This window comes from Pteronotus mesoamericanus, unplaced genomic scaffold, assembly GCF_021234165.1.
Source record: "Pteronotus mesoamericanus isolate MK-2021 breed Mesoamerican mustached bat unplaced genomic scaffold, CSHL_Meso_final contig_20, whole genome shotgun sequence".
In the NCBI taxonomy this organism is placed as follows: domain Eukaryota; kingdom Metazoa; phylum Chordata; class Mammalia; order Chiroptera; family Mormoopidae; genus Pteronotus; species Pteronotus mesoamericanus.
In genome coordinates this window covers 23797489-23823299 of record NW_026555085.1, presented here as the reverse complement: position 1 = coordinate 23823299, position 25811 = coordinate 23797489, and the positions used below count along the sequence as shown (strand labels likewise).

Here is a 25811-nt window from a genome sequence, read left to right as displayed (position 1 = left end):
CAGAGTGACGTGTTAGTGTCCTGTTAGTGCATTTGCATCTGTTTCTCCTTCCATCTTCTGGTTCATGAAAGTGGTTTTTATGTTATTTGTTGCATAGATATTCATAACTCTTACATCTTCATTTTTGATTGTGGCTTTAGCATTATGTAATGTCATTTTTGTCTCCTCTATTAATTTTTAGCTTGAATTCTACATTGTCTTATGCCAGGATTGTATTCCTCCTTTCTGATTGTTTTTATTTGCTTGCTAAATCTTTGCTTATCCTTCTGTTGTGTTAGCTTGAGCTTTTGGAATCACTTTGTTTTAGTTGTTTCTCATATCAAGCATAGAGTTGGTCTTTGCTTTTTAAAACAATCTTAAATATTTTTCTTTTAGGAGATTAATTGAATATTTACATTCATAGGCTGATAGATTTGGTCTTTGTCATAATATTTATGTTATAGTTTTGTTATACTTACTGTATTCACTATGTTATATTTATTATGCTTCTTTCTCTATGAGATCTGTTGCTTTATCTTTTTTACTTTTATTTTCTTTGGAATTTAGGAAAATTTATATATATTTTTTTCTAGTTTTTTTCCCCTTCAGTTTTATTGAGGTAATTGACATACAGCACTGTGTAAGTTTAAGGTGTGTACCGTAACAGTTTGACTTCCATGTATTGTGAAATGATTATCACAGTAAGTTTATTTAACATCCAAATTTGAATGATACAGAGAAGATTAGCATGGCCCCTGTTCAAGGATGACATGCAAATTCATGAAACCTTCCATATTTCTTAAAAAATAACAAAAAAAATTTTTTTTTTCTTGTGATGAGAACTTTTAGGATTTATTGCATTAACAACTCTCAAATATACCATGTAGCAATACTAATTACTAATGGTCTTTATACTAATACCTTTAGTAGTCTATAAAAACACTTCAGAGTTCCCTCAGTCCCACTTCTCCTTACTTAGGTATCTAATCTTTGTTTTGTTAACTTTAAATGGTACACTGTTACCTATGTTGCTGTTAATGAATTTATTCTGTTTTCTCCTTTCCATTCTTATTTGTTTAATCATGTAACTTCTACTTTTTTAGATCATGTAATATTTATAATTTTTTCTACTCTTTCGTCACCGTTCTTTCAGATCCCCAATTAAATATATTTAGTGTTTCTCACTAGCCCCTTCACACACAATCCATAGTCATAACAAGTCTGAAGAAAATTCTTCTCCAGTATTTCCTTAGAAAGGGCTTATGAATACAGTATTCTCTGAATTCTTATATTTTAACATATTCTATATTCATGTTATTTGAATGACAACTTGGCTACCTGTTATAAAACCCTTATCTCACTGTTTTTCCTTGAATTTCTTTGAAATTTTCTTCACTGATGTCATGTATGTTACTGATGTCAACCCAATTGTCTCTCCCTTGTAAGTGGCTATGTCTTTCTGTATGGAAGTTCAGACTTAAAACAAAACAAAACAAAACAAAAAACTTTGTTTAAAGTCTAATGGCATAATTTGTGTATCAGAATTAAAATTTTCAGTTATGCCAAGATCTTTTCAATAAGTTTAGGGCTTCTTTTAATTCTGGAATGTTCACTTGCAGTTAGTTTCAAATTGAACTCTCTTATATTGTTTTGATTTATAGGTATGTTAAGACTTTGTCTTCTATCTCTGTCACTTTCTGATACTTTCTATCTTTTTAACAATTTCATTTATATCGACTGTGTTTAGTTTCCTTCTCCATGTGTTTTTAAACTTAAATTTAAATCTATCCCCCTTTGGTTTCTAGTAATTTAATAATAATATCCAAGTTGATTTTGTTTTTCAATTTATTTCTTGAATTAATTTAGTTCGTATATATATATTTACATCTGAAAATGCTTGTATAAGGTTAACCTATGTTACAGCATTTTGTTTCAGTTTTCTTCTGCTTTGTGTGAGGAAAATTTACTGAAATGTTTTGATTCTCATTTTCTATTTTTTCTTTTAGTAGTTTTGTTTGGGTATTGTCTGCCAATTCCTTTGCAGTTTGAAGTATATATATGTTTAGACTTGCAACAGTAGATGGGGTGTAAAAGTTTTAGTGGCTTACTAGGTTTCTTAGAGTCTCTCCTTTTTTATGTATAGTGAAGTTAAAAGTTTATTTAAAGAATTAAATTATTTACTAGGAAAAGTTTAGTATATTGTCTGTTGAAGGGGTGGAGAAGTGAGAAATATAATGTATTCACTTAAGATTCTTGTGGCAAATCCAAGAGTAGATGTCCAGCAAATAGTAAGGTCTAGATAAGGAGCTCCATCTCATTTGGAATGGGGAATGAATGAGATACTGAACAGAGTTGGAAGAATTATCTTAGGTTTTATAAGGGACACCTGTTTCACTGTAAAAAAAAAATACAAATGCAGGTAAGTGTGTTGGTTTGGTGGCAGGATGTTTGACTCGTTTTCTCAAAAGAAATGGGAGTTGTCACCTCTAGAGAGGGGACAAAAAGGCAATTTTTGTTGATGGAATAACTTTTTATATTCGTGTATCTGTGAGGGAAATATGGTGGAGAGGAGATCAAGGAACTATAGAGGCTATATTGAAGCCTGGGTGATGCTGGAAGTTACAATCTCTGTGACTATTGTACTATTATTTTTCCCTCCCACGTCTGTTCTTAGAAGTCCAACCATGGGTATTTCAGTTTCATTTACTCAATATTGGGGTTTGCATAAGCAAGTGAAGCAGATAACAGTGAGGTAAAGGGTACAAATTTAGTTAGAGAGCAATTGAAATACTGAAACATGGTAATTAAGCTAGATCTGAAAAGAAGTGAGCACGGGAGAGGACAGATTATAATAAAGGACATAATTTATGGGGTACTACATGCCTGGCTCTTTCCCAACACTTTTTATGCATGTTCTCATTAATATCATAAATCATTAAGAATTATCAGTGAAAAATTTTACCTTTTACAGAAGAGGAAACTAAGGAATGGAGAGATGAGAAAATTTGTCCAAGATTTTGTAGCCATAGTTTAATAATCAATGAAAATTTCTTTCACCAAATTGTTGAAAAAGCAGTATACTCAAATAATCTTTTCCAAATATGGGAAATGATGACTAAATTATTGACTTACTGTTTTTATGCATTTTAGCTAGATTAAAATATTGACCTAGTTTTTATAAATACTCATTTTGCCAAAATTAAATAGCCAAACCACAGCAGTACAAATATAAAAGCATTTAAATGCTAAAATAAATCAAAAGGAAAAGATTGTTTAAACCCCAGTTTTGTTGCTGGCAGTGGAGTAGCTAACTTTTATGCATCTTCTCCTTGGTGATTAGAGCTCTGCAAGGCACTTACACAAAGGCTCTTGTTTTTTATTTTCTTTAAAAAAAGGACATATAAAATTGGTAGTATTAATTTCATTTAGACATTAAGATCAGATTAGGAGAGTTTAAAGAGTTTACTCAAAAGTGCAGTCAGTCACATGGGTAAGCTAGAATTCCAGGCCTAATTCGTGTAATCCCGTCAGTGCATGAGGTCTTCCAAACGCATGTCTGTTTGGCTAGAAGAAGCTTCTCAACCCTATATCTTCAGTGTAACCTCTGGAATGCTAGAGATTTGTTTCCATGTGAAGAAGAAATTGTGCAGTAATATCAAACTCAAAATAAAGTGTTTAATAATGAAGTAAGGATCTTCCTCAAAATTGAATTATATTGTAATGGACACACATTTTTCACCTGATTTTGAGGGTTGCTATAGTCACAAACTAAATGACCCCCCCCTTTTTTTTGTGGGTTAAGTACAAAAGACCACAGCATGAAAGGAGATACACATGCAATGCAAGTTTCATATGTCTGTTTTTGGTTAAGTTTCCTTCTTAAAAATGACTGGTTTGTTGTGGAATAAATCATCTTTGACATTAGCTGTAGAACTTGGGTTGAGGAAAAATGTTTACTATGGCTTTTCATCAATTATTTTTTTAATCAATAAAGAAATGCATAAGATAGAAAATGATATCAATAAGTTAGAGGCAGAGGCATGCTATATGCCACTTTTGACCAGCCAAGCACATTGGTTCTCCAGGTCATGAAAGCAAGCAAGTGATCAGGTTCAGTTCTGGTTACAGTACTCAATTTCACAGGTTAGTTGTGTGCTGCATTTGATTACGTTATGGAAAATGTCAAGACGAAATCATCCTTTCTTCTGCCAAGGAAACATTATTAAAAGAATGATGAGCCCTGGCAGGGTGGTTCAATTGTTTTGGAGCGTTGTCCCTTTCACCAAAAGGTGGCGGGGTGGATCCCTGCTCTGGGAGCATGTAGGAGATGGCCCATTGATGTTTCTCTCTCACATTAATTCTTTCTCTCTGTCTGTCTCTCAAATCAGTCAAAACACATCCTTAGATGAGAATTAAAAAAACAAAAGCAATGAAGAGAACACTGAGAACACTCCTAGTAAAGATTATTGGCTCTCATGATAACTAATGTATATAAATCTTCCAACAACAAATGTAGCCCTGTCCACAAATTTTTTTCCATTTTATTCATTTGTTTGAAATTAAGCATTTAAGAATAAATAGTCCATTCCCTCTTCCTTGATATCCTTCTATATTTGTAAAGCACAGGCGATATAGACTTACATATAGTTTTACATTCTGTTCATCATATTCTAAATATCCCAGGTGATTAAAAAAAGAAAACAACTCATGTAAGATGTGTTTTCTGCCTTTAAAGAATGTGCAAGTCAGGAAACACCTGCGTAAAAAAGACACCTGGTAAACAGCCTGACCATTGTAAAATACAGAGCCAGGCATGAAGCTGTACAATGCCATTGTTGCTCACAAATAGACGGACTGGTAAGAGCAGAAAGGATGTGTGAGTGTCTGTTTAGATCTGAGCAAGAGCAGTGGTTCTCAAAGCGCAGTCCCAAGATCAGCAGTAATAATACCTCCTGGAAATGCAAATTATTGGGGTCCACTCCAGACCTGTAGAATCAGAAACTCTACGATCTGCACACTAACAAACATTCCAGGTGGTTCTGATGAGGCTAAAGTTTGAGAATCACTGATGTAGATTATAAATAGATTATATATCATTCCAATTATCTGTCCTAACAAGATGTAGGAAGAATAAGGATAAACTGAATCCTCAAATAACTGTGGGGTTTCATTATTGATGAACATTGCTGATGGTTATTTAAAAGCAAACAAATTCCTGCTACTTAGAATAAAATAATATAATTTGGTCAATAGAGAAGTAAAAGGAGAGATTTTTACCAACCAATTTAATCTTCTAATCCCAAATTAGTTTTTCTACTCTTTGACCACTTCCCTCCTCCCTTGATTTTATATAAAAAAAAATCTAAACTATAGATTTGCTTAACAAGTCATTTATGACAGTCCCTGGAGGTAGGGGAAGTTAGGTGCTGAATGCCTTACAGCAGTACCATGGTTCCCCAATCAGAATCAGTTAGAGGCCTGTTCAGGCAGACTTTTGGGCTCCACCATTCGGAGCTGCTTTTTCAGTTGGTCTGCAGGAAGGCCCATTTCATACTTTGAAGTTCCCACATGAAGTGGATCTGTTCTGGCTGGTGTGGGGGCTGTACTTGAGAACCGCCGGCTTGGATGAATCCTCCTAAGTACTGATATGTGTTGAGTTTATGTATAGTTATTACATTATTTCCCTGATGATTTAGAACCTGACATGTGCCTTTTCTCTGATTGTTCAGGATTTTTAAGCTGTAGCTTTTAAATTAAGTGGATTCAACATATATCATTCTTTCTCTTTGAAATTTTTATAAGCTTTTCTATGGAACTATTAGGTCAGCAGGACCCTCCTCTCCCCATTTGGTTAATTTACAGGAAAACATTATGCTTTTGCTCCCTCTCTTCTCAACTGTCAGCTGGTATTTGTAAATGAAATTGGAACAGATGAACTATTTGACTTTGGTTGGTATTTCACTGTGCTAATGAAATGCAAGAATTCATAAAAGTGGCATAATCCATGTTTATATAATGTAATATAGTTGAATGTTTTCCTAAGTGCTGATTATATTAGCCAAGTTTTGTCAGTTCTTCCTTCTGCAGTTCATTTCTTATAATTTTGGGAAATTCATTAGAATATGAAACCTTTGAAAACAGTGTTGGCATAAGTATGTGTAATCTGAGACTCTTCCTCCCTTCAACCTATTTCATTTCAGGCATTTGAGGTATTTAAAAAAAATGCTCTTGTTTTACTTTCTTTCTTGCTCTCATGTAGGACGAAATGATCTCCTTGGTATGAAAAAAGTGTCTACTTTTATGATATAACATTTCACTGAACAGAGACAAAAATCATGCCTTTTGATAACTTTTAGGCTTCAAAAAGCCTAGATTTGGGAAACACTTTTAAGATATTAAAAGGTGGATATAAAATAAGGTGGTTAAATAATTTGATCATAGAAATTTAAAGATATAGAACTAAAAATGATTATACTTTTGACAGGTACCTAAAAATACACATTTTAATGTTCATTTTAAATGGGTAGATGCCAAAGTGCCAAGTAACTTCAAGTAATAACCTACAAATAACTCCATTCTTTATTTTTTTTAATAACTCCATTCTTAATGAAAACACTTTATTTTGGTTTTAAAATGCAACTCTTGGGAGGCAAAGTCAAATTAGATTTAATAGGATGATCAATTTTAAAGTCAAAGTAAAAATAAATATTATTAAATAGACTGATGTAGACTTTGTTCACATTTACTTTGATGATAAGAATAATGTTATTCTCATGAGTAAACATTACCACAATTATTTTATTACTTAACTACCTGCTATCATGTATAGATTTGCTATTTATAGTATGTAGTCACTTTATGAATTTCAGAACGTTATCTGATGTCAGCAAAAGTTACTATCAGTCTGGAAGTAGTTTTTATTTTTCTGCTTATATCTAATATGTTCTAACATGTAAAACATATATACCATTATTTTATAAGCATGTCTGAAAATGGAACCCTTTATTTCTTTTTATTGTTAAAAGGGAGAGGCAGGCCCCCCCGGGGCTCCAGGGCAGGACGGACCGCCGGGAGAGCCTGTGAGTACCTTCTCAATTCACTTCTCAGGCCGAAGCTCTTTTCCTGTCATGAAGGCTATCGGCTATTTAAATTCTCCTCCCAGATGCCCTATTCTTCTTGAGTCACTTCCAGATTTGGAAGTTGTAGAGGCTCTTTGTGGAACACTTTAAAACAATGAAATATTTAATCCTATTTTACAAACTGGGAAGAATTTTGCTAGCAGAAAATGTGTGTGCAGTATAAATCACAAGCAGTCACGGCCTCACAAACAAGGGTTTAGCATAACACCTTGGTCTGTTGACGAGCCTTTTAGTCAATGGCACTTTGCCACTTGCTCTGTATTGATCTGTAGTCTATTCTCTGGGATTGCATGTTTAGAAGAATCAAGGTAAAGAAGCATATGAATAAAAAAGTATTGACTCTGAATCCTAGATACATGTATTTGTAGCAAGTGTGCCACATGACTCAACTTCAGATGAATTTTGGGAATATTTTTTTTCCACTTATTCCTACACTCATGGCCAACTTGGTCAACATGTAAATGCCAGAAGATTTAATTTTGTTTGTCAAAATTACGTATCTTTAGGGAATTTGCAATTAGTTTGAGGAGGGGAACGAGGTCAAGAAATGAAATAATAGCCAATATCTATTGCAGTTTATTACAAAGTGTTCAGTTGAGTGTTTTGAATCTAAACATTGGCATCAGAGGGAGAGAGGGATCACTGAAGCTTCTTAAATGAGGTGGAGGAACTGAATACTCTTAGAATCACTCAATCAAATATTCACCAAATTCTCATTTTGTATATTATGATGCACTGGGGCAAATTCTCTCCTTAGCTACTGCCTTCAAGAATTTATCATCTAGACTGAATAAAAGCAAAAAGTGATGCAAATAATTACCAACCTGAGGAAGAGTATAGTAAATGCCAAAATGCCAACTAGGAATTTAAAATGGAGTCCGAAGAAGACCAGGGTGTGCATATAGTCTCTGCCACATTCCACCTGTGTGAGCTTGGATACATCACTTCAGATCTCGAAACACCTTTGTCCTCATCAAAAAAAAAAAAAGTACATATCTGTAGTGCCCACTTCATAGGGTTATTGTGAGACTTACACAGGAAATGAGAAAATATTTGTAAAACTAGGGCACAAATCTGAAGGAGTATAGGAGTATAGGGAATCTTTTATCATGAGATGAATGAGGAATTTTTACCAAGGATTTGGAGCTAGATTTGGTCAAGAAAGAATGGGGATGAAAGGCAGATGAGAGGGGGAACTAATGAGTAAAGATACATAGCTAGTTTGGTTAAGGGTGTGCCTAAGAAATAATGAAATGATCTTAATGAGGTCCTGTGGAGGGCCTTTGTGGGATAGTAGGAAGTAAAGTTAGGAAGGTGATTAGGATCATACAATGGAGATCCTGGAATATGAATTTGGGAAGCAAGAAGCTTTATTCACTCGCTTTGAAGGTTTTGTAAGAAAAAATGAATAACATGACAAAAAGTAACACATTAGATGCAATTATGAGCTACTGGTCAGAATGAGTCAAAAGGAGAAGACGCTGGAATCAGGACACTAATTAGCTGGCTGTTTTGACAGACCAGGCTTGGGCGAATAAGGCATCAGCTAGGGTTTAGGGTTAGGAGAGAACTCATTAGAGATAGTGTGAGTTTAATATGTCTGACCACTAATTATTATAAAAGAATAATTCTAGGACTTAGTAACTGGATATGGGATTAGCTGTATTTATATTTTTGTTTCAGAAAAATATAAAGTGTGTATGTGTGTGTGTATCCGCTCATGCTTGAGTGAGTGAAGACAAGAGGGGGGTTGGGAAGGTACAGACTGAGAGATGAGAGAGGAGGTGGAAGGGAAAGAGGGAAATAAGAGACAATGGACATCGGAGACCGATTATAATTTGAGTTTATTTTGTTCTACATGTTTGTGTCATTTATTTGTAAGCATAGTGACTAATTTTTCTGCAGAAGCCGTGTGACAGGGCAGCCGGCCAGCAAGTCTATGTCAACCATAATGCAATGCGAGAGGCATATATTTACTTTGAAATTAACACTGCTGTGATCCCATTAATAAAAGCAGATTGAGAGGAAAGACACCAATTGGCGTTTTCTCCTGCCCTGCCTAATCCTCCTTTGTTCAAGCCTGACCCCTGTCTAGAGCTTTTGCACTAGCATACATTTTTATACCAGGCAGCATCGTCCTGCAGAATTCAACCCAACATTTAGTGCATTCCTGAAATGTGTCCAACATTGGGTTTAGTGAGGAGAGAGACATGAGACTGCCCCTGGGAAGCTCACAACCTCATAATGGAGACAGACAGCAAAAGGATAAAAAGAAACAAACTAAATTACAAAATTCTAAGGGGGAAAAAAAAGACAAGCAAGGAGTTGAGGCAGAGAATAATCACAGTTGTGAGAGTGTAGGTTATTTAGCTGTACTCTCGCCTCCTATACCAACCAGAGAGAGAAGTGGGCGTTACCAAGTGAGAGTCTTCAGTTCCTCTCCTACCAGATCAGGAAAGGCTAGCAAGGGTCCCTATCCCTCTTCTGCCACTTCTCTCTCTTTCCTGCGAAGTGGCGGGAGGCAGTCAGGTTTCCTGCGCCAGGAGACGTGCTCCCTTAGGAAAATAATGCCTAGGTTAAGCCTCTAAAATTTGCCCATATCATCTGGACATAATTCTTCTGGTCTTCAATTTTTTCCAATTAAGAACAACTAACATTACAAACTGTCCTGTTATTTTGACAATTAATGAAAATTTCATCCTTAGAAATATCATCCTGTGGAGATAGATCTTTACCATTTGTAGGGAAGCTTTGAAAACAGGAAAAAAATGGAAGTTTATATATTTGGTAATGCTAAGACATGAAGACTTCTGTTGCATGTGGATGCTGGTTTTAAGTATTTCTAATGAATGATTTGGCCCCGCTAAAAAGAATATGTTCACTATATTTGTTCTATAGTGTGGGAGCCAAGAAAATTAATGGAGCTTAAGTTGGAAGGACAGGAGCTCTTAGAAAAAAATACTTTAAAGCTAATTAAACACAGCTTATAGCAGCCGGATGATGATTCATCCATGTAAGTAGATTAATAAATATGAACTAACTCTGGGAATTCAACTTGAGGACAAAGACTGTGTTTTACTGGAAAATGATTATACCACAGAAAAAGACAAATACCACATGATCTCACCTATATGTGGAATCTAATGGAAAAATAAATTGGCACACAAAATAGAAGCAGAGGCATGGGCACATGGAACAGACTGACAGCTGTCAGGGGGGAGGCGGAGCCTGGATAAAGAATGGGGAGGGATTAGCCAAAGAACATATACGCCTAACCCATAGACACACACGACAGTGTGGCTGGACCAGAGGGAAGGGGGGAGAAGGGGTTGGGTGGAGGCAGGCAAATGGGAGAAATGAGGACATCTGTTAATAGTGTCAATAATAAATTAATAGAAAATGTACAGTTACATTCACGCGTTTATGCTTTACATTTTAAGGGCTTGTATTGTGAATCCTAATAGTAACTCAGTCCTAAAGGTAACTTACTTTCTAAGTGGTAAATTACACTCACTCACCTCCAATCCAGGTGACTGTAAACTCAGTTCTAATACCTGCTGGATTTATTATAATTGGTTTCAACTATGTATCACTGAGTTTAGGGATTATAATATTTCAGTAATTTATCCAGTAAGCACTTACTGAATGTCTGCTTTGTGCCAGACATCACATAGTTGAGGAGACTGTGAGGGTGAATGTCATGGCCTTGCTCTCAAGCAGACCGATGAACCAATAGATCACAACACAGTATAAATGTTACGGAATGGGGGCCTTGCAAATTTGGAGCAGATGTGTATAACACTAAATGAGTTTGGGGATGCTACTGCAGGGATGCATTTTTTTCCCCTAAAGAATAGCATTATTGAGATAAAATTCACATACTATACAACTTCACTTATTCAAAGTGAATAGGGGTGCATTCTTAATGCTTTCTTGGCCAAATTCTTGAATACAAATGGGAGGTGGCTGGTTCTTTGGGCTGACGAGGCAGGTGTATATAGCATTTCCCAAAACACAGAAGAAATCACAGTACTTTGGGGAAAGCTCACACCAGTTCAAGCTGCTAAGGATGCATTGAGGGGATGGGATAAAAATACAAGATGAGATTGTAGGGATAGGTAGACTGCATATCAAGAGGGGCCTTATTTGTCTGTGCTATTAGGACTTAAATTTGAGAGTGGCGGGAGCCATTCAAAGGTTTTCAGTAGGGAAGTAAGTTGATCAGATTTAGAAAGTTTTAGAAAGATCACTGATAGCAGAATAGAGAAGGTGAAGAAGGTGAACTGAGGTATGGACAGAGACTAGTAGCTGAGCTCTGTCACCTCTAGTTCCAACCCAGGCAAGAACAGTCAGAGTTGGGATGGGGAGTCTGAGACTATTTGAAATGAACTAACTGATACCAGTAGAGCTCAAGGATCAACTGCATGTGGGTAAGATGAAAAAGGATGACTCAGAATCTTACCACATGGACAGAAGCACAGGGAGACCAAGCAATAAGCCTGAAATAAAGCAAGAAGAATCAGTTTTGGCTGGTGGAAGTGATCCTAAGATATTTTTAAATGAAAAATATCTAGATAACAATGAGGGCATTTCAGTAGGAGGACTAAACTTTGAGTAATTGGAATAGACATGTAAAAATTGGGATCAATACACTTCCAGTAAGAAATAGTGGGTCAGATTCAAGGAAAGTTTAGAATTCCTGTGAATACTAGGTATAGTAGACTGAAAAAAATGCTTTTCTTCCCCAGAAAAATATCAGACCCTAACACTCAAAATCTATCAATGTTCTTTTATTTGAATAACATGTTTTTGCAGATGTGATTAGAGATTTTGTGATAGGGAAATTATCCTGGGTTACCTGGGTGGGTCTGATCCAATCAGTTGAAAGGTAGGAAGGGCATAACTGAAGTTTCTCAGGGGAAGTAATGGCTGAGACTGGGGTGATGAGGCCACAAGTCAAGGAATACTAGCAGCTCCCAGAAGAGGGAGGCAAGGAATGGCTCCTCCCCTAGAGCCTCTGTGGGAGGGCAGCACCGCCTACACCTTGCCCTCAGATTTCAGGCCCCCAAGCTGTGAGAGAATAAAATCATGTTGTTTTATGCTAGTAAGTGTGGCCATTTTTGTACAGCAGCCAAAGGAAACCAGTATACTGGTCTTTTCATCTTCTCTAATCCTTAACAGTCATTTATGTCATGAACCCATGTAAAAAGGCATGTGAGGACATACTGATACATATCTCAGACTCTTGGTAGCACATGTACCGATCAAAAACATTTGGACTTAAAGCAAACAGTAAAACAGGTCTAAATGGCAATTTGGTTAAAAGCAAGTCTCCTCGGTCACCCGTGTTTTCTGTATTATCAGTTTAGTTAAACTCTCATGTATTTTTAAAAACTTATTTTTATCCGTTTTTCATTTATCTACATTTTTACATTCTATCTAGTGACTTGGAACCCATATGTCTTCCCTGTACTAGTCATTATATTGCAAAGTTGGAACAATTGAAATATCTGACACATAATGTATAATGTATATAAACCAGAGTTTAAAAATATAATACTATATGAATATGTATGTGTAAGAAAGAATCTGCATAGTAAATGTGGTTTAGTTATGTTTCAGTTACTTGGCTTATTTTTTCTCCCAGGTTGGTTTTTGATGTTTGTTATGTTCTATTTTTGCTTGTCTGCCTTTCATTTTTCCCCTGTGAGAGTGTCTTTGTAATATGTTATACAAAAATTAAGGATTTTGAGTGTTTTACACTGCTTCTTATATAAAAGGTGTCTAGTCAGATTGCATTTTCATTTTTGTGCCAGGGGATGAAGATTCTTTCAGGGAATCCTCAACTGTTCAAAATGTGTTTTCCTCACCTCTTACAAAATTACTCAGATTTCATCTTGGGTGGTTGCGGGGGTAGGGCACTGCTGGGCAGCAGCGCGCTAAATTTACCGGATGTTGAAAAGTGATAACTGGAAATACTTAACTTTTGGCCAAGTCAGCTTTTGGACCAAATTATCATGTTGGTCATTTTTGTGCATTGGCCACTCATTGCTGACCTAATGCCCTGCCATGGCAGTCTTTCCATTGCTTCTTTGTCATAGCTATTCCTGTCCTGACCCCCAGTCCTGACGACTTCTTGTATTTAGTGTAGCGTTTTCCTCAGGCAGTCTGAGCCATTCACTTGCTAATGCACAGGGAGCCTTACGGTGAAGCTCCTGGTGAAGATTTGTAGGTGGAACTAGGGTTCACTGCTTGAGCTGCGATCCCTGGAGCTCCATGATTAAGAATGAAAAACATTACTGCATTTTCTGGATCGATGGAGGTGAGCACATATTTCTTAGTTAAGGATGTCTTAAGTCTTTTTATTCTGGAAATATTTGCTTTATCTTTTCTTCCCCCGCTAGAATAAAGACATGGGGATCATTGTACTGTATTTGAGGACATTGACTCATAGAGGCTTTTGTTGTTTCCTTTCCTCATGCCTTTCAAATTCTTGCTAAACCACATGTTATGCTTGTCTTTATGGTGTAATATTAACTGCTGAGCCCTTTCAAGTCATCATTTACTTAAGAGACAAGTGGGTCTTTTGTTTAATCACCTTTTCTGTGGTGTGATTACTTGAGGTGTCATTTTTATGCTTATCTATGGAAGACATGCATTAAATTCTTGGGAAAAGTTAATGTTGAACTGCTCTGGTTGTTTCCCATGTGGAATAATTTACTTTATTATACAAGTTAAGTGGAGGTGACTTTATTTGCCCACTTGACTATATTTCTGATTTAGATTGAAAAGAAAGGTAAGAGGAAAAAAACCCCACTAGTTCTGTCCTTGTCCTTTCTTTGATTTGCAGTTGTGTGGCAAGCTCTTTAAAGTCTTTCATGCTGATTTGTAACACTTTTTCCGATCCTTTTGCAGGCACCTGAGTGGCACATCCTTGGTATGTGTTGAGCGGAACAACGTTAACCTGGTATCTGCTAAGAATTTCACATGGCAACTTTTAGGGTGAAGGCAACCCACATTTAACAATTTAGGAAATTCAATTTATTATTATAATAATCCCCTGCTAATGCCAGGTTAGGTTTAAAGCTTGGTTGAGAATAATTCTTTGAATGAAGTTTGAAATAGGTTTAAATAATGTGAATGCCCCATTATCTACACAAATGACTAAATTTATAAGTAACATCACCATTTTTTTTTTTTTGCTCTCCCAAAATATGTCATTTGGCATTGTAATGACTGTGAAAATATATTTTCTAATTATCTGTATAAATTAGTTAAAAAAGTCCCACCAGGTATAATCATAGATATATTTTATTCTTTCCTATTATGAATGATTTCATTGGCATAGTATAAAACCGAACCACCATCATACAACTTCATAAAGTGACATTGTGGATTTTAAGTTTTGAAGCTCTGTGCCTATGGTATCAGTCATTTTTGTTGGTGTTGTTTTAAAGAAATCTTTTATAACATGGTCATTGTAAGATCATTTATAAGCATTAAAATAAACTTATTTAAGTCTTCCTCTTTGTTCATTTCTTTATCATTTTCAAAGAGGCTTTACTGAACCTGAAATGACAAATGGAATCAATGCAATTGAACATAAGAAATGATGCGTGATTAAGTCTCAGAATGGGTAACATAGCCTCTGAGTAAATATGTTCTGTATTCATATGGGGACCAGGGGCATTTTTACTTCAGAAACCTTTGATATCTGAGAGGTTCTCATATGATCTTGAATCATCCAAATACATTCTCTATTTTCAAAGCATGAAAGATACAGAATTAACAGCGTTGCTCAAGACAAGGCATGTTTGTAATTTTAAAGTATATTTTATTGATTACGCTATTACAATTGTCCCAATTTTTCCCCCTTTGCCCTCTCTCTGCCCAATACTCCCCTTCCCTCTAGCAACACCCTCCCCCTCAGTTCATGTTCATGAATCATGCATATAAGTTTTTCGGCTTCTCAATTTCCTATACTTTTCTTAACCGACCCCCCTCTACCCCGTCTATTTTGTACCTACCAATTATGCTTCTTAATCCCTGTATCTTTGTTGCCCGTTCTCCCCGCATTTCCTCCCCACTGATAACCCTCCATGTGATCTCCTTTTCTGTTATTCTGTTCCTTTTCTAGTTGTTTGCTTAGTTTGTGTTTGTTTTTGTTATTTAGAGTCAGTTGTTGATAGTTGTGAGTTTGTTGTCATTTTAATATTCATGATTTTGATCTTCTCCTTTTTCTTAAATAAGTCCCCTTAACATTCCATATACTAAGGACTTGGTGTTGCTGAACTTTAGCTTTGCGTTGTCTGGGAAGCACTTTATCTGCCCTTCAATTATTATTATTATTTTTTTGGTATTTATTTTTATTGTTGTTCAAGTACAGCTGTCTCTATTTTCCCCTGCCCTAACTAACCCCCACCCCCCACTCCCTACCAATTATAAATGATAACTTTACTGGATAGAGTAATCTTGGTTGTAGGTCCTTGCTTTTCATCACTTTGAATACTTATTGCCAGTCCCTTCTTGCTTGAAAGATTTCTTTTGAGAAATCAACTGATAGTCTTACGGAAACTCCTTTATAAGTAACTCTCTGCATTTCTCTTGCTGCTTTTAAGATTCTCTCTTTATTTTTAGCCTTTGGCATTTTAATGATGATGTGTCTTGGTGTGGTCTTCTTTGGTTCCAGCTTGTTTGGGACTCTTATGTGCTTTCTGGACTTGTATGTCCATTTTTCTTCTCCAAATTAGGGAAGTTTTCTTTCATTATTTTTTAAAATAAATTTTCAATTCCTTGCTCTTCCTCTTCTCCTTCTGGTGCCCCTGTGAATCAGATGTTGGCCCTTTTGGAGATGCCCTATCTTATTCTCACCTCATCCTTTTGAATTCTTGTTTTTTCATTCTGTTCTGGTTGATTGTTTATTCCTTGCTTATGTTCCAAATCGTTGATTTGAACCCTGGCTTCCTTTCCTTCACTGTTGGTCCCCTGTGGCTTTTTCTTTATTTCACTTAGTGTAGCCTTCATTTCTTCCCTTATGTTTTTGCCATTTCAATGAGTTCTCTGACCATCCTTATTGCCAGTGTTTTGAACCCTGCATCTAATAGGTTGGCTATCTCTGTTTCACTTAGTTTTTTTCTGGGGTTTTGTTCTCTTCCTTCATTTGGGCCATATTTCTTTATCTCCTCAATTTGGTAGCCTTCCTATGTGTGTTTCTGTGTATTAGGTAGACGTGCTTTGACTCCCTGCCTTAGCACACCTGTTAAGTTGTATGGGGTAGAGGCTTTGGTATTGGCCAGAGCAGGGTAACCTGCCCCACTGCTTTGTGGTTCTGTATGTGGGGGAGGGCTTAGAGAGGGGACAATGCTGCTGAGGCTTGCTCATCACTTGCCCTGTTTCCAGTCACTTCATCTCCTTCCCCTTTGTGATTACACCCCTCTAGCTGTTGCCCTGGGGGTGGTTCCAAGAGTAGGTGGGTTTGTGTTTGCTCTAGGACCATGCAATCCATTTAAATGGCTTCTCTCAAGAGAGCGGCAGTTTATTCTGCCGCCCCAACCACCACTGGTGTTTGCAGCCAGAAGTTAAGAGGCTTTATTTTCCCAGTGCTACAACCCTGGGCTGTGCAGTGTGGCCTAGGGCTGGGATTGCTTGCTCCCAAGGCATCCCTCCTGATTTTATCCACCACACGTGCATGTGGGGCCCCCATTCTGCTGGCTACTCTGTCACCATCACACCTCGTCCTCTCTGCCCTGTCTCTATGTCTTTGCCCCTCCTGCCCTTCTGGATGAATATGGCTTCTTTAAACCTTTGGTTGTCGAACTTCCATACAGTTTGATTTTCTGGCAGTTTTGGGTGTTTTTTATTTTGAGGTTAGTTCTGATCCCTCTTATGGTTGTGTAAGGAGGTGAAATGTGTGTACCTATGCCTTCAACTTGATCGGAAGTCAAGACACGTTTATTTTAATACTAGTTTTATGATCCCTATAAACTGCTATTTGAGCAGATGCAATGAGAATGTTTTACATTCATTCTACTTTCACTGAGTGTGGTAACAACTATATTTTTTTATGTGACCCATGGTGCACACTTTGGTAACTAGATCATTTCATTTAAAGATCTCTTTCTTTCTTTTTAAAATAAATATATTAAAAAATGCTTGAATGTGGTTACCACTTTGAACACTAGGCAAATGTACGATGCCTCTGAGAATTAACACCAGAAAATTATTTATGTTCTGGATGTGTTTAAGGGATGTTAAAATGGAGGGCAAATATATGAGAAAGAGCATTCAAAAATATTTATTTAGTTTATATCAGTATTTTTTATTTTTGGTAATGAGCTAAGCACCTAATTAGGTAATTGATTGCCAATAGCTCTAGGTAATAAAATGGTTTATAAAAATAATTTTTTGTAATTTTAACTACTGCGCATATGTATTTCATTGTTTGAAATAGATATGCCTAGTTAAGTCATAGTTAAATTCTCTTTTAATTTGTTGCTTTAAAAGATTGTGGCTTTGAAATGCTTTTGGCATGAATACATGTTTTGGAGGTTGTATAAAAAAACAAGGTGTTTTGTTAACTAAAGACTATATTAATCATGAGACTAGTATTTATAAGTACATTCCAGAAGTCATGTACTACTCTAATGGTTCACAGTGAATTTAATCTGATGGAAAATATCAACACAGGATATTAGAATGTAAATTTCTTTTAATTTTATTAAAACATAGGGACTAGGCTTTTTTAATAAAAATCTCTTTCTTGCAAATAAAATATAAAGAGTAATTTAATAAACTAGTGTTAAAATTAAATCAAGGCAAAGGAGTCCTATGATGATTTATTGGTTCTAAAAGCTAATTTTTTTTTCTGTTATAATGGGGAAAAGAAGAGGAAAGTTCAAGTCAAGGAACATGTATAAAGGACTCATGGACCAAAGCAACAGGGGGAGGGGAGGACTGAATGTGGGAGGTGGGGGTGGGAAGGAGAGAGTAATGGGAGGGGGGGAAATGGATACAACTGTAACTGAACAGCAATTAAAAAATTTATTAAAAAAATAATTTTTTTCTGTCTACATAAAAAAGAAGTTACTTAATTGAGAGATTAGGTAAAAACACACTTTTTGATCAATATATTTTTAAAATGGAATGACTAAGCCTACACAATTGAAAATCTCCAAGAGGGATCCTTGGAATTGTTGCAGGTTCTTACTGAGATGTATAGTCGGGTGCTAATATTTGCTGAGCAATCATAGAATGTACAACATTTTGCCAGGTGGTTTCAGATGGAACATTTGCTCTTCAGTTAGGGAAATAGAAAATTCACTCAAGAAACATACTTTATAAAGGTGTGTATAAAAACCTTGTGGCAGGTTAAGATTCTTAAAAGACATTAAAAGGAAATGAAGTTAATCATGAAAGGCAAAGAGTTACAAATTTTGGTCAAGGATTCAAAGTTGATGTGATCAAACAGAGACATTAATTGAGAACAATGAACGTTATACCACATAGGAGATAGCCTACATACTCAAAATATCCAAATCAATAAAGTTATTGGTGAAAATGAAAAAATGTGTCTTTTACTTTATGGAAAAAACTAAACAGACTTTTTGACCAACCTAATATATAGTAGTTTTTAAGCAGAGAGACATAAAATGAATTATATAAAAGTTAATTGGAAGATAATAAATGAAAAACTCCTTGATGACTCTCTTAGTTTAACATCCAAAATACAGATAATTTTTAAGAATCTTTGTTATTTTTTTCATAAAGAACACCCTTTTCCAATGGTGATCTGCATATTACCTTACTCGGGATCACCAGATGTGCCAGGTAAAATCCAGTTTGCTGGGCCCAACCCTGTCCTGCTAAATGAGAAACTGCATTTTTAGCCACTGCCCTATGTGAGTTTGATAACTAGTGATACAGAGGCTATGAAACATTGGTGAAAACAGGATTATGAAAGAAGTAGAAAGATGGTACTCAGCTGAGGAAAACAATGAATTTTAATGACACTGGTAAAGGAAAATGGAATTAGGGACTTACTATCCTTTTTTGGCTGTATGAGCCTTAATAACTCTTGTGCCTAAATAAGCTTCAATATTGCCATGAACTATAATGTGAAATTCTACTTCCAAATGGATTCAGTTACCTCGTGTATTTAAAATATTTTATTATTTTTTGACACAAACTCAAAAACAAATCTATCTTGTAAAATAAAGATACATCTATATGCAATTGAATAAGACTAAACTTGTGAAAAATAGGTAAATCCTCACAAAGATAGGACTTTGGTCATTAAAATTTATTCTATTTTCAATTTTACATGAAATTTTTAGGTGATTGATCTTCCTAGAAATTTAGAAATTTATATAACATTTGAAAATAAAAACTTTTAATTCTAGATATGATGCATTACCATTTTTATTTAGAAAAGTTAACTTCTCTTACTGTGGGAAAGTGGGGAAATGCTTGGTGGTTAGGCTCATCTTGTCAGATGCCAAATTCCTAGCTCTTTTATCAAAGACATTGCTTCTTAAACACAGCATTGTCCTTGCCTAAGAAATATCTGTGCCTTTGTCTAACAGTTTATCCTTAGCAACATGTAAAGAATTATCTCCAAGAATAACTCTACCAAGTCATGAAAACTGAACAAATGCATTATTGTCTGAAGTCACACAGACCCTTCCAGAATTACAACCCTTCCAGAATTGATCTTTGAGTCTTCTTTCTTGCTGTTTTAGTTTTTTTTTTTTTTAACCCAATAATAGTCACAATTGTTAAGAGCATTGCCTTTTTATTTTGGAAGACCAACGCTTAACAGTAGTTTCCTGAACATGTGAAGAAAAAAATCTTAGGTTATTTTTCTGAGAATGTTTTGAAATGTAAAAACTGTATGAGCCAAGTTTTCATTTATTGTACATTTTAATTATATTTTTAATATTTATTTTATTCATTGTTTATATTATTTATTATACATCTTTATTATTTAAATTCTCTTAAATAGGCAAAAGATATAGAAGTTATATTGTAAATTTGAAAGTCTGTTTTACCCAAATCCTATTCTCATCTCCCAGAGATAATAGCTGTTTTTCATTCAATGAAATTCTTTTTTAAACTTTTTCTTTTCAAATTAAAATATATAAACAAAACATATACATATTTTTAAAATAAAAAAATCACGTCCATTGAAACTTTAACTTTACCATATTATGGATGTTTTACTGTATCAGGTTATAAGACAGAATATTTTGTAGCAGGGATGTAGTTCATTTAACCTCTCCTACTGATGTTACATATATTCCCACATAGTTATAAAATATTTTTCAGAAAGAGTGTATTATTGAAGTGAAATTATTACTTCAAAACCACCTATGCTTTATTTTGAATCTTAAGTAGAAATGTCTAGTGTTTCACCAAGTCTGATGTTTATAATTGATTTCTGATTGATTCAGATTCAGTTTTGCCAAGTTCTAGTACTGGGTTATTAAAAGTTGTTTTTTTTTTAAAGATTGTGTTTATTTTTAGAGAGAGGGGAAGGGAGGGAGAAAGAGAGGGAGAGAAACATCAATGTGTAGTTGCCTCTCGTATGCTTCCTGCTGGGGTCCTGGCTACCACCCAGGCATGTGCCCTGACTGGGAATCAAACTGGTGACCCTTTGGTTTGCAGGCTGGCACTCAATCCACTGAGCCACACCAGCCAGGGATGGCTTGTTAAACATTTTTAACAAGTAATGCATGATAAATTTTACAAAATGCATTTTCAGTATCTTTTGAAATGATTTTGTGTTGTTCTTCCTCTATTAATATATTTACTTACATGAACATAGCATATATGGGTATATTTTTTCATGTTGAACACTCATTGCACCCTGAAACATGTCCCACTTAAGTCATGCTCAACTTTTGTTCTAATGCACTGCTATATTTGATTTCCTAACGTAACAGTACAGCCACTTGCATTTGTAGTAACAAATTATATCAGTTTGTAGATTTCTTTTCTTAGGTATTATTCCTGACTGTTCTTGTTATTAGGGTTATGATGGCCTCAGAATTTGAATTTAGGTCATCTCTGTCTTTTTAATGTCCTGGGGAAGTTTAAGTAGCATAGAAACTATCTGGTCCTGGGATAATAGATACTATTTCTTAGGTAGATAAAATAATGATTCCCCCACCCCTGAGAAAGATATCCACATCTTAATCCCCAGAACCTGGGAAAATGTTAATTTTCATGGTGAAGAGATTTTACAGATGTGACTGAGGTGAATGGCCTTGAGAAGATCGTGAATTATCTCAGTGGGCCCAATCTAATGAAAAATAAAAGTGGAAGATGGATAAGGAATGGGTAAAAACATTTAACTGGAGAAGGATCTGACTGGCCATTGTTAATGTTGAGGATAAAGGAAGGGGTCCATGAGCCAAGGAATGGGATTTCATCTAGAAGCGGGGAATGCAGCTTAGTTTATAGACAGCAAAAAAATGGAAGTCTTGCTCCTACAACTGCAAGGAATTCCATTTTGTCAGTAACCCGAGTGAGGAGGAAATGAACTCCTAACATACAGACTCCAGAGCGGAGCACTGCCTCACCACCTCCTTGAATTTGGCCCATTGAAACCCAGACTGGACCTTGGAGCTACAGAACTGTGAAAGATTAAATTCTGTTGCTTTAAGTCACTAAATGTGTGGTGATTTGTGATAGGACAATAGAAAACTAATACAATTTCCTTTAAATTTTTTCTTTAGTGAATGCTTATTTGTCTATCTCATTATTTCAGTAGACAAAAAATGGGGATATGCATTGCATAAACCCAACAAAATTTACAGTAGTCTGAGTTACACAATAAACACAGTGATTTAAATGTGACATTACATACATAATATTTCAAAATAGGTTATAAATAAAAGATACATAGAAGGTTATAGAAATAATTTTCAAATAGTTATTCTTACCATATGAATGTATTAAGTTTAAAAATACATTAGTTCTCTTCATCAAACTACACCTTTGATTTGATGTTTTAAAATATTTTTATTTGATGACATACATTACTTTTTTATTTATAACTTCCAGATTTCTCTGGAAAATGGAGAAATAGCGTTTTACTCATTAACTGAGTCAACTATGAAGCTCTTTGAAAAAATATCCATGTTCAATTTTCTCCTTAATGAGAAATTTACCACAATTTGTTTTGAGTTATACAGTGACATTCTATGTACCCCAAAAGGTATGATTTGTACTTTTTAGGTGTTCAGAGGATCAGATCTTGTTTTAGAACAACTCTGGTATTGCTTTGGAACTTTTCTTTGAAATGGAATTGGTTTTCAGGTTTATACATGTCTATATTTTTATGTTCCTTTTTACTCAGTAATGTGTTTCACATGCATGATTTCACTTGCTGATATCAGGGGGAGGTTATTTTTCTGGACTCAGGCGCTTGGGGCAGTTACGTGAATTTCCCATGATGCGGCAGTGCAGACTCTTCCTGGGCCTTTTATTCCTGTCCTTCTCTACCTTCTCTGAGTTTTCAGGTGTGTAATTTTAATTTGGTAAATATTTACCTTTTTAAATCTTGTCTTGAAAAATAATACATTTGTGAATCATGTAGAATATATTCTCAGCTTTAAAAAAAAGTATAAATGCCTTAAGTTTAGGTAAAGAATTGCCAGTAACATGAAGCAACTTTGCAAGGAGCTACCAGATAGCTTTTCCTTCCTATGATATCCCTTGTCTCTTCATGTAACATGTCAGATGGGTGACATTTTCTGTTGTGAGGAGCCCAAAAATGTTTACCTGAAAATCTCCTGTTGAAATTATTTATCTTTGGGTAATTTGGGTCCAAGCCCATGTGGGTCCTGATTTGTAGTCGAGGGAGAATAAATTTATTCAGTGTTATTTTGATTACTGTTTTTTGACTTAAAGATTAAAGGGAGTAGTAAAACCGGTAATTTCCTTACTGAAAGTTCTTTGCAAGTACTTGTATATTGGTTTCTTTAAGGTCTGGCATCTATGACTGTGACTGACTTCTTTTTGGAGTTATCTTACCACAGAATAATGATTTGTACATCATTCATCATGATCTGTTAGTGTGGAATTTTTGCAAAAGTGGATTGAAAACATTCTGGAATTCACCTGCAAATATATTTGAAATTTTTGGTCATTTGTTTCTGCAAAAATAGTGATTAAATATATTTAAAATGTTTAAAAAGCAAAAATAGCTGTAGTATTTTTTATTTTTCCTATAGTCTTAGCCTAACATGAAAAGGCAAAGGTAATGAATGGGCAATGCCAGCATGTTGGCGCCCCCTAGTGGGAAGCCTTAGATTGCCAGAGTCATCTGTAGGAAAAAAGCAAGGTAGAAAGACAAAAGTGAAAGGAGTAACTCAAAATGGAGAAAAAGAACAAAATTTGAGATTGAAAAGAATTGACTCATCTATTTTTCAAAAGTCAGGGCGGAGCTGTGAAAAGACAGCCATGAAAATCCAGTCGTTGTGTGCCAGCACTGAGCTAACCACTTGTGAGAGTTAATTGATAATGTATCGACTCAATGAAGTAGGTTCTATTATTTTCCCCAGGTCTATGATACTGAGATTTCACAGTTTAAGTAACTGGCCTGGAGCCAATTTGCCACTTCATAGTTTGCCACTTCTGGACTGGCTGACTCCAGAGTCTAAACTTTTAACTGTTTCACACTACTTCTATGTTCTTTATTAATAATAGTCATTGTAATCTTTGTAAACTAATAATACTTTCAACATGAATTTTTCTTTCATTGAATCTTTGGAAATAACTTCTTTATATAAAAAAGCACAAATAACTTCTTTATAGAAAAAAGCAAAATAGCTTCTTTATAGAAAAAAGTAAAATAACTTCATGTAAAAAATATACTTCTAATATTTTGAAGTATGTTTAATATTAGGTATCTCTACAACTACATAGAAAGGTTGAAAATTTTGACTTAAAAAAGCATTAATGGGTTAGATATGTTTTTAGTACTTTGAAAAAATTGCATTACTTAAAAGCGGATTTGATTCAAGATGCTCTAATTTCAGAGGTAAGATAAAAATATATTCACTGTGTATTGGAAAGTGTACAGTGATAATTTGTCTTTTTTAAGTAATGACCATGGATACATATCCTTCATTATAAAGTGGTCTCTAAGAAATAGGGACCAGGGACCAAACACTTTATTCTAAAATATGTATGCCTATGTTTTATGACTTTTTTGTTATGCAGCTATGGTTTAATGGTTAGAGAGAAGCTTCTAGAACATTTTTTGTATGCCAACATTTTTCACCATGACATTATGCAGGAATTTCCAGTTGACTCTCTGCTCTTCCTCAAACCCACACTGAAATCACAGAAATGGAAGCAATGCGTCCCTTCACTCTTACCTATTAAAATACTTGTTTCTGTCTTTACTTACACATTTCACAGTTGCCTGAACCCAAAACCACACAGGCTGAAAGTGAAATATAAAAAAGCTAGCTTGGAAAAACATTTGCTCTGTGGAGTAATTGTTACTAAATACTACTGGATCAACAAACTGGTAACTTTCAAATGGTTTTGAATGATATTTCTGCTAATGTAAAATTTGCGGTTTAGTTAATTTCAATAAATATAGTGGGTGCCCAGGAAAATATTATCTAGGAGAATTTTATTAACTAATGTAGCTCTGAATGATTCCAGTTCTTCTGGGTAACCTCTCTCCCAACAGTCTTTTATTCGATGTGTGCTCGTGATATATCAGTTTGGCCCAGAATTGCTTTTATAAATTAGTTTTACATTTTGTTTTTAATGTTATATAGTTTTATATATTTTTGGCTTGTTATTTATAAAACAAGTATTTAATAATTCTTGGTATAGGTAGACGTAGAAGATATGACATTTTTTCATGTCTATGAAGTTTATTTTAATGTTAACCAATTTTAGAAGAAAGACAATAGGAAGAAGAAACTTTTTATGTTTTTATAATCTGGAATCCCTCCCAAATACTCTCAATATCTGATATGTTGAAATAATATAAGATTTGCAGCTACATCCTAACACAGATCAAGCTCAGTCTTAGAATTACTCAGATAGAAGGGTGTCAAATTGGATCCAGGAAGTGAATGTGGGACTCTCAAGGGTTCCTGGGAAGTAGAAGCCAGGTTGCTGCTCAGGAATGCCTGGGTGTAACTCCATTTTTCCTGAGTGCATATGTTGCCTTGCTGACTCGGGGACTGGCTTTAGAAAACGGAATAGAGTCAGGATAGCTCTGTTTTCTCACTAACATCATAGATTATGAAGGGCATAGACACGTCAATAGTGATGAAACCCTAAATAATACGGGACTCTGTGCAGCAAACATGCCAGCTTTTCAGGCCTGACTGTATCATAAGCAATTGCATGACCCCATTAGGGATTCTTGGGGGCCAAGGGACACTGCATTGACACAGCTGTATCAGTTTTGGCAAAGAAAAGCGTGTGGACACTTGATAAGATTTTACAGGGAGATTTTATTTGCATCCAGAACTTGATCCAAACTGAGAGAGAGAGAGAGAGAGAGAGAGAGAGAGAGAGAGAGAGAGAGAGAGAGAGACAGTGAGTGAGTGTGTGTGTGTGTGTGTGTGTGTGTGTGTGTATTTGAGTGGGATTTGATTACAGGCGGTTTCATGCCAAATTCTGGTCTATTGAAAAGGGGCCTTCATTCTGAACAATACT

The 25811-nt window shown here is 35.3% G+C and overlaps 1 protein-coding gene and 1 pseudogene across 1 annotated transcript in view; both read left to right on the top strand.

Annotated features, from left to right (window-relative positions):
• Positions 1-25811, top strand: part of COL21A1 (collagen type XXI alpha 1 chain) — a 171550-nt gene that overhangs the window by 124363 nt on the left and 21376 nt on the right. The window contains exon 17 of the mRNA XM_054569504.1: positions 7005-7058. Coding sequence (XP_054425479.1) covers positions 7005-7058 — 54 coding nt within the window. The remainder of the gene's footprint in view (positions 1-7004; positions 7059-25811) is intronic.
• Positions 680-779, top strand: LOC129067978 (uncharacterized; annotated as a pseudogene).